Source organism: Microtus pennsylvanicus, chromosome 6, assembly GCF_037038515.1.
Source record: "Microtus pennsylvanicus isolate mMicPen1 chromosome 6, mMicPen1.hap1, whole genome shotgun sequence".
Lineage (NCBI taxonomy): Eukaryota > Metazoa > Chordata > Mammalia > Rodentia > Cricetidae > Microtus > Microtus pennsylvanicus.
The window spans coordinates 93,493,232-93,506,388 of NC_134584.1; the positions used below are offsets into that span (position 1 = coordinate 93,493,232).

Sequence of the window (13,157 nt, forward strand, 5' to 3'; positions counted from 1 at the left end):
CTCAACACGCCCCCCCACCCCCACCCCAGATGTCCTTTGTGTGTCTTTGAACCTAGATAATCTTTGTGTATTGGATGGACAGCTGATGCCTTGAGGTTGTCCAGCTCATCTGGTTCTGGTCTTCTGTGTTACAACAACAGTCTCTTAGAAGAATTCTTAGTCTCAGTGTGCTGCTAAGGTGGTCCAGGGTTTGGAGACTGTATTGTCGACTGTTGCCTTCCTTTGTTTCCTGTTTTACTTAAGTAACATAATTTTGAAGCTTTAGCCAAGGGCCTCCAAAACAGTTTTTCTCTACTTTCCCCATGCTCCCCACAAGTCCATGAAATGCAGCCTAATGAGGTTTTTCCTATGTATGTGAATATTTTTGTCTTAAACTTTTTCTCTCCAAATACTTAATCCGAAAGCTGACAAAACTAGGCATCATGTTGAAGGGTTTCAGATTTTTCTGCATTTCACCTGAAATTCCAGAAAACGTATATTAATTTTATAATTTATCTCTGCCAAGGGACTTCATTTGTCCTGAATTATTTGTTTGAAGTAAAGGAGAACCTCTTATCTGTTGTGAACTGGGACTGATTAGGCTTCCCCCATCCAGACTTTCCAGACTCCTTCATTTCTTCAGCCCACCCTTTCTTTGCTCACAGACTGAGAAAGGACTCACAGAAGGTTATTTCAGGTTGTAAAACTTGTGGCTTGGCTATCATATTTCTCACCTCTCCTCTTAGAGTATGGTTTTTCTGTGACGTTGCCTAAAGCTCCGCTGTGCATATTTTTCTATTTGCTGTTCCTCTGAGATGCTGTCTGGAAAATGAACACCAGGTCTACATACAGAGGCTTGACCATGGGTGTCATTCTGAATAACAGAGCCAACTGTTGAGGAAGGCATCAGTGCCTTGTCAGTGCTTCCATGGAAGATTCCAGGGGATGCTGCACCAAACCCTCTGTGACTTTACCCACACTTATAGCTCCAACTCTTAGCAGTCCATGTTGTTCATGTGACACATTCAGCCCAGAATCGAGTGTGTGCTTACCCAGCCAAACCATTTTCCTCCTTGGGTGTGTGTGGAGGCAGGGGACGGGAGTCGTCCCAACTCTCACCTTTGGTTTTCTCTCCTGTCACATCCCAGACCCCTGCTGTGTCATAGGTCAGGACTAGAGGTCATTAGTCTCCATCCACCAGCTGCCATCTTTAACTTATAGTTTCTTTTGCCTTATGACCTATGGCTTTGGGCTGATAGTACCTCTCTATGGTAGAACACTTGCCTAGCATACACAAGGCCAGGTTCAGTTTCAAGGACTTCTCCTCTCTCCTAAACAGCCTGACTTGAACTAGACAGGACATCTAGGTTGATTGAGTTCAAGACAGTTGTCAAAGATATCACATAGGTAGAAGTATGAAATCTTAGAATTTGACTGAAGAGCTAAGAAATAGGCCTTATTTCAGTTTGTAATAATGATGACTGTAGACTTGCATATAAAGGAAATTTCTGGCATACAGTATTAATGTGTACGTTAATTATGAAAGCTTTGTGATGTATTTTGGTTAGTAGTTTAATCTCCACCATCACACTCATGTTTCTGGCTTTGCTTCCTGCATAACAGTATTGTTGCATATGGCTTTAAAATGTAAACAAAACATTTGTTGTCATTTATATTAAATGGAGTCATTTTTATCCAAAACTACTTAGGGTAAAAACAAAAAACAAAACAAAAAAGCAAAACCAAATCAAACTGGTGAATTATCTGGAACTTTTATAGATACTTGAACCCTGACCTTTACATTTCTATTCTTCTGAATTTTGTTGTCTTTTTACCTTTTTAACATTGTGGTTTACAGGAGCTCGGCATGTATCAAACAAACAGAGACACTTAAAATCCTTCCAACTTCACTGAGGTTTAAAGGCGAGTAGGAACCCATTGCTCCTGCCTATTTCAAATGGCATGGGGCAGGAGTAATCAGTGGCAGTTGCTATGGGCAATTACGAGTTGGTTTCCCTGCAATTGTGAGCAACACTACACATAAGCAATAAAATTTATCACACTTCCAGCTTCTTTCTTCCCTCCATAGCCCAAGGGAGAACAACCCTCCACCACACATCACCTCAGTGAGTTCATTTCAAGGGTGCTGGGTTATGTTTTTGAGGGGCATAAGGAAGCCATGATTGCTCTTGCTATCTCTGGTTGTGGTTCAGGGTCTTGTTCCAGATCCAGAAGAGTGCCAGGACAAAAATCAAAGGGGAAGGCAGGCGATCTACAAGCTAACCGAACTGGGTTACATCCCAGGGCGTGTACACTCGGCAGGGCACACAGCCCCTAAATGCCGCAGACATGCATGCTAATGGCTGCTTTCCGTGTCTGTTACCAGTAAGGCCACCTGGACAAAGCGTCTTGCAATCTTGGGGTAGCAAATATGTGAGCATGTGCCTTCTCACATCATTATTCTTCTGCTAGAGAGCTGGGGATCAACGGATCGAGCCTTAATCACTTTATGTTGGATGTTGTTAGTTACATTCTCCCATCAGGTGTGAGCTGTATGATGTCATTATGATTTTGTTTAGGCGCGACTTGATCAGTGTGTACCGCTGACATCTCTGCCAAATCACCATAGAAGAGAGCAAGTGTTTTCTGTAAACGGTCAAATCCTAGCCATTCTGGGGTTGGTATGTCTTGTGGTCTTAGTGTTCCCTGGCCGTCTTGCTGTGAGGTGTGGAAACAGCCATGGATGTTGTAAGGACTGAGCGTGAGTGGGTTCTAGTTAAACTGTCGTTAGGAAGCAGGTCATGAGGCCGATTTGCAGTCAGGCTCACTGTGTCCTAGCTATAAAGCATGGATCACAGACTTCACTCTAGGGTCCAGAAAGGCATTACGAATGAGTGAAATACAGTGGCTGCCTGAGAGCTCTAGATAGCAGAGAAGTCATGCCTTGTTTCAGAGGGCTGGCTATGTTTTACTTATAGCTACGTGTAATTGACTTCGGGATGGATGGAATAGTTGAAATTTGGATTTTGATACAAGGTTTTTTTTTTTTAAGTCTTATGTGGGAGGGGCGCTGTTTCACTTACTTGTATGCATGTGCTTGCCTGGTGTGCCCAGATCAGGGGAGGCAGTCAAATCCCTAGAACTGCGGTTACAGACAATGTGAGCTGCCCTGTGGGTACTAGGAATCAAGCCCCTCTGGCAGAGCAGCTCTTGACCCCTGAGCCATCTCTCCAGTTTTTAACTGAGAGTCTAAATCTGTTGCTAACTGATTTAGACTTGTGAAGGCAGTGGAGTGCGGGTGAAGCTGAGCGCCTGCCTTTTGGTTCTTTCGGGTTCACTAGCTCCCCTTTTGCAAATTCCAGTGTTTTCAAGTGTAGCTATGCATTATGCATAAAAAGAAGTGTCTGCAGGACACTTGATAGTAGTGGCCCATGCTGGTTCTGCCAGCAGCTCTCCCGTTGCCTGTGGTGACCATTTCCTATAGATCCTCCAGGAAGGTTCAAAAAGCCACAACTAAAAAGTAGCTGTGCCCCTGATAGTAAAGCTCTTTTTCTTTTAAGTCACTGCCCCTGTTTCAAAAAAGATGTTTAAAAATGGTTTTTGGATTAACCTAGGAAATGGCTTTGAACTTAGTACATGATGGTATTTTTAAAGAAATGAATTAAAAATTCCTGTTAACTAAAAGGTACCCACAAAAATGGACTGCATCTGGGCATGCTGGTGCCTGTCTGGGAGGGTCCTTTACTAGCATTCTTCCTTGCAGAGACCAAAACTTGACTTTTTGACCTATTCTTTTTCATTACTCTTAGTACCAAGTAATGTGAATGAATAGTCATGAAGATAGTTCCTTTCCCTCTGTCCCTCTCTACTTCTTTCTCTTTCCCTTCCTTTCTCTGCTTTGAACTCATACATGGTTTCTCTGCAAGATGTTCGGAATGTAGGGAGTCGGTATGGGCATGCGCTGCCTGGCATCTGCACAGTTTGGGAGTGGTGGGTGGTGTGCACATGCCGGAACTGGTGATGGGCACTTCGCTGTCCATCTCTATGACACCCAACTTAGCATCATTTTGTCTTCAGTAATCGCTCCAATGTCCCTGCCAGTCTAAACACTAACTTTCAAGTCCCATTTTTCTGTAGGAATTCTGTTTTGAACTTGAGAGTCCTTGAAGCTTCTCTCAACATCTTTAGTGTCTATTCTACTTAGCAGTAATGTTATACTATACTTTCGTTATTTAAAATTCATTTTTAAAACTTGTGTTAGTTATGTATGTGTGTGTTTACCTGTGTGAGTTTATGTGCATCACGTATGTTGCATGCAGGAGCCTGTGGAGGCCAGAAGATGGCATTGTATCCCTGGCACTGTGGAATGGGCAATTGTGAGCCAGTATGTGGGTGCTGGGAACCTAACCTGGGTTCTCTAAAAGAGCAGCAAACTCTCCTATTCTCTGAGCCATCTCTCCAGTTCCTTTTAGTTCTTTTAAACAAAGAAGCATAAACAAACATATGTTTTAGGGTTTTTTATTTTTCCTTTTAAATTGATATTTTCTTTCCCTGCCACCTAACACAGGACTGAGTGGTGGAAACCGAAAGCAGCTCAGTGCAAGTGCCCATCATTGGCCTCTGTCCCCAGTCACCAGAGCTCTGAAGTCAAAACTCAGACCTTGCCCTTGAGGCCCAGAGTACAGGCCAGCGGTTTAAAGTGTAATGGCTTGACATCTGAAATGCTGTCTTACCAGTTACCAGTGCCAATCACTAACACTCCAGTAGAAGGAATCCTCTACCAAGACTGGGTTCATTATTTCAGTCAGAGATACTGCAAGTGCCTGACACCATTCTAATGATTTAGCAAGTGCTCAATTAATATTTCCTAAGTGAACTTGAAAAGTTTATGTGTAGGGTCATCCCCAGCAAGACTTAGTAAACGAGGAAAAGAGTGTGCACTTTTGGCTTCTTTCTGTGTCTCTTCCACTCCATTGATTGTTTTTCCAGAAGTGCCACTGCCTCTTTGTAAAATTTACTCTTGATAGTATATGACGTCGTTCTGTGTTCCTGTTCTTCAGTCATGTGATGGTCACATGACATTATATTGTTTGGACATGTTCTGATTCTTCAAGGAGTAACCTGCTAGTGGATACTGAAGTTATTTCTGGTCTTTAAATTTTAAAGTTGGAGCTGTAGCCAACAGTACTATAAGCTACAGTGCCTGCTCAGTCGTCACTGTCACCCTTGCCGAGTAGGAACAGTAGTGTGCATGCCTAAGAGTAGAATTTTCCAAGCATTCACAGTTTAGCAGGTATTGCCAGATTGTTCTTCACAGAGAGTATGGGTGACCAGGTGGCCACACCCTTACCAACACTGGATCTTTTAAAGTGAAGACAGAAGCCTGGTGGTACACGCCTTTAATCTCGGCACTCAGGAGGCAGAGGCAGGCAGATCTCTTGAGTTCAAGGCCAGCCTGGTCTACAGAGTGAGTTCCAGGACAGCCAGGACTGCACTGAGAAACCCTGCCTCCAAACAAAACAGAGTGAGGAAATAGCAGTCTCTCTGACTTGGAAGGTGTAGAACAGTTCTGCTAAGTCTACTTTGCATTCTTTTATGTGACTGGTTGAGAATCTTCCACTGCTCTCTCTGAGCTTTTCTTTGTGTGTGTCAGGGGTGGCTTTCATCCCCCGTCTTGTTCCCTCTTTATCTTGACTCTCGGTAACATCTGCCCATTGATCTAGCTGGCAATGTAGAGGAAAGACAAATATCCCTCAGCTCTTCTGGTTTGTTTATACCTCCCTTTCTCATTATCTGTAGTTGAAATTTTTGGAATTTTGTCTGTCTTTGGTGAACTTTTGTTTGAAACTATTAAGTGAAAAGTTAGAAATAACCAATTAGTGACTTTGACAGTGCGTGCATCCCTTGAGAAGCCTGAAGAAACCGGCCATCTGTTCTGTCAGGCCCACGATGAGACACTGAGTCACTCCAGTGTCTCCAGGCCTGCACACTAATGCCGTCAGTGGTCTGGTAACTTGTAGTTATCAGATCCCCTGTGGCTATATTGCAGGTGCTGATGTTCAGATAAATGTTATTATTCTTGACAATAGCCCCAAATCTTAAGCATTTAATGCTGGTGATCTGTAGATGTCAAAGACTAATCATGAAGTGTTTGTATTCAGTGAGAAGATAAAAGTCTGGTAGACTATTTGGGATAGAGAGAGTATGAGAAACAAGGAATAGAGGCTAGAGATGGCTCAATGGTTAAGAGCACTGGTTGCTCTTCCAGAGGACCTGGGTTCAATTTCCAGCACCCACATGGGAGCTCACAACTGTCTGTAACTCTTGTTCTAGGGAATCCAGTGCCCTCATGTAGACATTCCTGCAGGCAAAACACCTATGTACATAAAATAAAAATTAATAAAGTATCAAAAAAGAAATAGTATATTCAGATAGCCTTTGTTAGCCTATCTTTTTATAATTGCTTTATTTTGTTATTATTATTAATTTCTTATTGTAACTGATTTATAAAGTAAACTTTATGGATTTATATATGTATGAAAAACATACTTTCTAGGCTCAACACTTGTGCTGGAATAGAAAGGGTTAATGATGCCACTCACCTAAATGTTAATTTTGTTTATTTTTATTACTTTATCTTCATTCTCATTACTTCAAATTTATAGGTGAATTAAGGGAAAGCTGACATTTTAATTATGTTTTATTGCACTGTGTGTTTCAGTGTGTGCATTAGGAGGTTGGAGTTGAACCTTGGGTGTCCTCCTTAGGAACATTGTTCACCTCCTTTGAGATAGGGTCTCTCATTGACCTAGAACACCCCAGTTGGACTTACTGACTAGCACTGGAGTCACAGGACCACGAGTCTCCACTCCCTCAGCCCTGGGATGACAATCATGCATCACCACACTGGGTGTTTTTGTATGAGTTCTGTGCTTGTAAAACAGGAGCTGAGGGCTGCTCTAACTAGATACCATTGTGTTAGTGGTTCCCATCAGAATAGTGATAGATGTTTGTGTTGCTAAGCCTCCGTATTACTTGCTTTTCTATATGCATAAAGAGATACCATGACCCAGGCAACTTATAAGAGAAAGCATTTAATTTGGGGGCCCACAGTTCCAGAGGGTTAGAGTTCATGACCATCATGGTGGGGAGCATGGCAGCCGGTCGGCAGGCCTAGCGCTGGAGCAGTAGCTGAGAGCTCACATCTGATCCACGGTCCACAAACATGAGGCAGAGAGAAAGAGAACGAGAGAGACCACCAGTGACACATCTCCAACAAGTTCACATCTCCTAATTCTTCTCAAACAGTTTCACCAACTGGGGACCAAGCATCAAATACATGAGCCCATGGGGCCATTCTCTTTCAAACCACCACAGCACCCCTCTCTAATTCTTAGATTTGGGCACAGTTTTACCATTGTCTTTGAGACTGAGGCAGGTCTGTATGATATCATGTTGAGAAAGTAACTTTTAGCCCATTATATTTAGGTTCCATGGAAGGATAATGTACTTAGTTGTTTAGTGTTTTTTGTCACTTTGGTTGTTTAGTTTTTGTGTCTCTAAAGTGATCTCTCTTTCACATGATGAATTTCAAATCTTAAGCTTTTGGATATTAGCTCTTTTGTAGAGCTACACTTATATTCCTAAAATAAATTTTTCCAGGTCATAGAATGTTCTTTTAATGTGATGTTGGACCTAGATTCTATTTTCTTATAGTTAGATATTTGATGCTGATTGTTTGATGTCAGGTTGGTTTCTGTACAAGCTTGTTTTCTTTTGTATTTTGATTCACATTATTTTAATAGGATGAATCCGGAAATGTCTTTTTCTAAACTCTTAAGCAGTATGGAGGCTTACTAAAATGACCTACATGTTCCTTAAATATATTTAGTAAGGACTTTTTTGAAACTCTTAGCCAGTTGCCCTGAGAGAGGATCCTTTATAGTTCCCTCTCCACGTTGTATAGTATTTTTTAGCTTTCCCTTTCCTCTGTATTGTTGTAGCAATTAATATGTTCTTAAAATCCCCTTAATTGAGCTTTTCTTATTATTTGCTTTGAATGGAACAAATCTTTTATTTTCCTCTTAATCTCTGGTTATTTCCTCATTATTATATTTAAGGGTTTTTTTTGGTGGAAAAGGTAAATTCATGTTAAGAATATTCTTAAATTTTTTTTAGAAATTATAACACAAAAGGATGTATTTTACCTAACATCCATATTTTATTAAGAGATCAGTAATTTCTAAGGTAATGTGCCTTTTCTGACCACTTCCCCTGTCTCCACAGGCTCTGAGGATGAAAGTGAGGATGAGTCCAGCTTCGAGGGCAGAGATCCCGACACTTGGCATGTTGCTTTCAAGATCTCGTGGGATATCGAGACGCCGGGCTTGGCAATACCTCTTCATCAGGGAGACTGCTATTTCATGCTGGGTAATGTCGGGAGACTCTGGCACTGCTGTTCCTCTTGCCTGAGCTGAGAGTCATGGGGGCATGCATGTTTGGGGTCTGTCTTTTAAAATAAACTTTTTGAGTACCTTGTATTCATAGTGAATGTTCTGAGAACATGTCACTCATTAATTTATTCTTTTCATATATATACATATATATTTGTTTGTTTTGTGTGTGTGAGTGAGTTTGCTTGCACGTTTGTTTGTGCACTACATGCATATTGGTACCTATAGGCAAGAAGAGGTTGAATCCCCCTAAACTGGAATTGCAGACAGCTGTGAGCCACCATAGGTGCTGGGCACTGAACCCGGGTCGTCTGCAAGAGCAACAAGCCAGTTTCCTCTCAGGCTCGGTCACAGGATCTTTCTCTCTGCTTGTGTTTAATTCTTTGGAAAGTATTATTTATGGGCTTACAGTAAATGAAGTTGTGGAGTTTGGGGTGCTTTGGTTTTTGCTGCTTTGTTTTGGAATTTTTGGTGTTATTTATACTCAACTTGTTTTTCACTGCAAAATGTGCAAACATAGGCTGTTTCTATGAACGGGCTAGGGAGATGGCTCACCATGCAAGCATGAAGACCTGGGTGTGATCACAGAAAGAAGCCCTAGTATGATGGCGTGCCCTAGTAAATCCAGTACTGGAGAGTAGACAGGAGGATCCCTGGGGCTTGCTGATCAGCTCAAGGCAGAGAGAGACTATGTCTGAAAAACAGACTGGAGGAAGAGTGCCAAGGTTGACCTCCTGCTTCCACACTACACACACGCATGTGCTGGCGTTCGCAGGTGCACCTCCACAGAACACACGCGTGTCTTCTGTGTGTCCCCAGGTTTGTCTTATTCCTGTCTGCTTACAGAGATCTAATGGTCTGTTGGCTTTTTAGCTAGGAAGAACCAGGGCGCGAGATCAGTTTTTGGTTAGGATTATTTTCCTGTCAAGTTTGGTATTTATGGAGTTTCTGCCTTGCAGGTATGGAATAAGGTTCTGGGGAGACACTCGGGAGCAGTAAATCTTGCTCCTTGCCTTCTAGGACTTCATAGTTTGAACTGGCACTTTAGTGTTTTCCAGACTTCGGTTTATTGCATGTCAGTGTCCAGGTCCTTGCCACAGTCCCTTGCTAACTCTGCATTTCATGTACTATTTCTCTCAAAAACTTACTTTTTTGCACTAATGAAATAAGCTTAATTTTGAAGGTGATTTTATATCACCATTTTACATGAAAAACCAATATTACCTGACCTAACTACAAGTGTTTTGTAGATATGACTGTAGAGAAACTAAAAGACTATTAAGTACACACTACTTTTCTTTGTTGGAGATCAGAGTCTGAATTTTGTTCTTTGTTTAAATAAGAGACTAACCGTTTATATGAATACTATGCAAATTAAGCACACAGTAAATGTATGCCAATAAAAATGCATAGCAATAAGAAGAAAAAAGGATCTCATTATTACTCCTAATGTCAGACATTAGATGTTTATTATTTGATTAGCATAATGGATGCTAAAATGATACCTCCTTAGTGAGATAAGAGTTATTTACATTAGAGAGGGTGAGGGTGGGGCAGACAGACAGACAAACAGACACACTGATAACATTAATTGAGGGAGTGTTAACTCTGCAGTAGGCCCGTTTGAGGCTTTTTCCTTGGAGTTTGCACTTGGATTGGAAGTACTCATGTGACTTAGTGCTGTATCCTTTTGCAGCTTAAGCTCAGTGTTTGCTTCCCATTGGCATCTTGCTACACGGTATACACATCTGTTGGCTTACACAATCTGCGACTCTACACAGCCTTCTGAGGGAGAGGGCAGAGGTGCAGACTTGTCCGTCACTCCATTCATATGTGCAGAACAGAGACCAGGGCAGGCACAGTCTTCACGAGTGGTGCTTTTCCCACTCCAAGTGTGATCATGTCAGTGGGGTCCCAGGATGCTGAAACTCTGGATGTTGTCAGTGGTTAAGGGCCTCTCCCCCTTCATTCCCGTTTGACTTCCTGATCCATGCTTTTACTCTGAAGTCTCTATCCATATCACTGAGTGCCATTTGTATAAAAAGACTGTATACTTAAGTTTTTTGTATTCTCTCTAAATTTGGATTTTCTTGGGATACTTTGTCGGTAATTTCTGGTAATAATTTGTATATGTGGAGGAGATAAGAGCCAGAATGGACCCTTTTCAAATAGCTTCCTGTTTATCTGTGTATGAAACCAGTGGATTTGCATTGTAAAAGCTTTGCTGTCTTCTGTGCATTTAACAACATCCTCTCTATGATTCTCTCTGATTAAAAAGCAGAATATGGAGGTGGGAGAGATAACTCAGGGGTAAAGAATGTGTACTCCTTTTGCAGAGAATGGTTCAATTCCTAGCGCCCTAATGGGGCTGCTTACAACTGCCTGTAACTCCAGGGCTTCTGACACCCTCTTCTGGTCTCTGTTGGCACCTGCACTCACATGCATATATCTGCACACAGACACACATGCATGCACAGAATTTATAAAGGAAAAAGCAGCAGATTTTCATCCTAGAGAAAAGAAACTCTGTAGAGTACAAGAGGAAAGATTATAAAAACAAATTTCATATCTGACTGATTCCTGTCCAGTCTCTCCCCATACATGCATATCTGGAACGGTAGCAGTACTAATAGCAGCAATTTATTATGAATTAATGACAAGTGAAACATTCTGTTATTTTGCTTGTAGGCCCGAGAGGCAAATGTTAGCTCTTCTTATAAAGAAGAAGTCTAGTTAGACTGGCGGACCCAGCCGTGGGTCTACCATACAACTATTAAGAGGTAGGCATTAGAACCTGACATTTGGGTCTACACAGATTTCAGCCTTCCCACACGGGGCCCTTCTCTTCTTCGGGTAGCCTCCGCGTCCCTGTCGCACGCTCGTTCTTCCCCCTGCTCTGGGTTTGCACTCCGCTTCTCTCCATTAAGCGTCCTTTAAGGGAAGGAAGGATGACAGTTTTATGGGTTCCTTTTTTTCCATTTTAAATTTTTTCTTTTTAATTTAATAACTTAATTAGTAGTGAAAACATTTAATTAATTACATTATCAAAACATTTAATTGATTGCATTGTCCTTTTGATGTAGTCATTACAAAGAATGAATGTATATATTCAAACGTTCACCGAGTCTCTGAGTGTTGTGTACTTGTAAGTGATTGACTCAAGAAATTTGTGCTGTTTTTAGAAGCTGATATTCAGGATATAAAAACCTAGTACTTTCTACCTTCTGCCTTCAGACATAGGTGACATTGTTGGTTTCTACTATACTGATTTAGGCATAGCAAGTGTACCCCCCCAAAGTCTGCATTTAGAATGGATTTTAATGAAAATATTGTATTTGATTTTTAAAATGAATTTTCTTCCATCCGCTATTTAAAAAACTCAATTTGAAAAAATAATAAAAACAACCATTGCATAATTTTGCCTTTTCATATTAGCTTTTAAAAACCCAAATAATAAGGAGCCCCATGGACGGCTCCGAGCCTTCTGATAACTGAGCCTGAACTTCTCAGCACTTACAGAAAGGAAACGGCTTAGCTCAATTTATAATAATGTATGGGTCTGCAGAGGAAGTGCAGCCTGAACCCCTCCGTCTCAAGTGAACACTCCAGGGGTGTCTGATGGGGAGCGTGTCGGGTGCCGCGGGTGTGAGCGAAAGCCCTGTTGGCAGTGCCTGAGGACACCCTTCACGGGGTTGTCACGGTTTTACTTTTAAATTGGAATCTTTGCCCTAATCTCAGAGTTAGACAAGACCAGATTTGCAAACAGATTTACAATTTTCACTAATTTTTCCAACCAGGACTTCAAAACACACTTAGAGGAGGAAAAAAAAAGAACGAAAGAAAAACGAAAAAAAAAAACCATTCACTCTGGTGTTTCTCAGAGTCAAATGATTTACTTTGCCACAGCTGTTTTCCATAGACTGCTTGTAGCCAGGGAGTTAGGGACTTGGGAGTGTTTGGAGACAAACTGGGTTTGTGTTTTCGTGAAGCAGATTATACAGTTCAAGGGACAGCGACTAAATTCTGTTCATTAACCAGGAGCTGGGTGTGGAGGTGGGATGTTTGGGGACAAAGGTGAGTAAACATTGGGCAAACCTCTGCTGGTCCCCCTTAATGTATCGCTGTGATGTCTTGAATGTCACTGTTCATGGCTGATCCTTCTGGTCTCTTTACTTTGATTACTGCAGACCAGCCGAGTCTCCCTTTGCATGTCTGTTGTTAGTACTCTAACTAGCTACCTCAGAGCCTTTGTTGTTCCATTCAGAAACTGAATCCTCGGCTGAAGCAGAAAGAGACTGTAGAAGTTGAAATGCCTGGCTCTGTTGGGTTTTGCTTCCACTCACCTTGTGTAGAGGGGAGTAAGGCAAGACTGTAGGTAGGACTTCCTGCCAGCTGAGCAGGTTCAGGCTCGCTGCACTATGCATGGCTCCCACAGTGTCGGCACATCTTTGAGTCTTGACCCTCCCTATCTATGCCTTATTCCTCACTGCACTTGTTAGGAGTCAGGGGTGGTATGGGAGGCCTGTGCCTTTTGGGCTACACTTAGGATGGGACTTAGTGTCGAGGCTGGGACTTGAGCCATGGCACACTGGAGAACCAATGAGGCGAGGCGGTGATGGAAGAGCGCTGAACGTGGGCGCTTGCTTCTCCTGCCTCAGGCCCTGGGTTCTGCGGGCTTCGCAGCTCATTGCTTTACAAGAATATCTCCATAACCTCACGGAGTAA

At 42.1% G+C, this 13,157-nt stretch overlaps 1 protein-coding gene across 1 annotated transcript in view; it reads left to right on the forward strand.

Annotated features, from left to right (window-relative positions):
- The window catches only part of Fto (FTO alpha-ketoglutarate dependent dioxygenase), a 347,190-nt gene that overhangs the window by 106,617 nt on the left and 227,416 nt on the right, over positions 1-13,157 (forward strand). Inside the window, exon 4 of the mRNA XM_075976876.1 lies at positions 8,266-8,409. Within this exon, the coding sequence (XP_075832991.1) occupies positions 8,266-8,409 (144 nt within the window). The remainder of the gene's footprint in view (positions 1-8,265; positions 8,410-13,157) is intronic.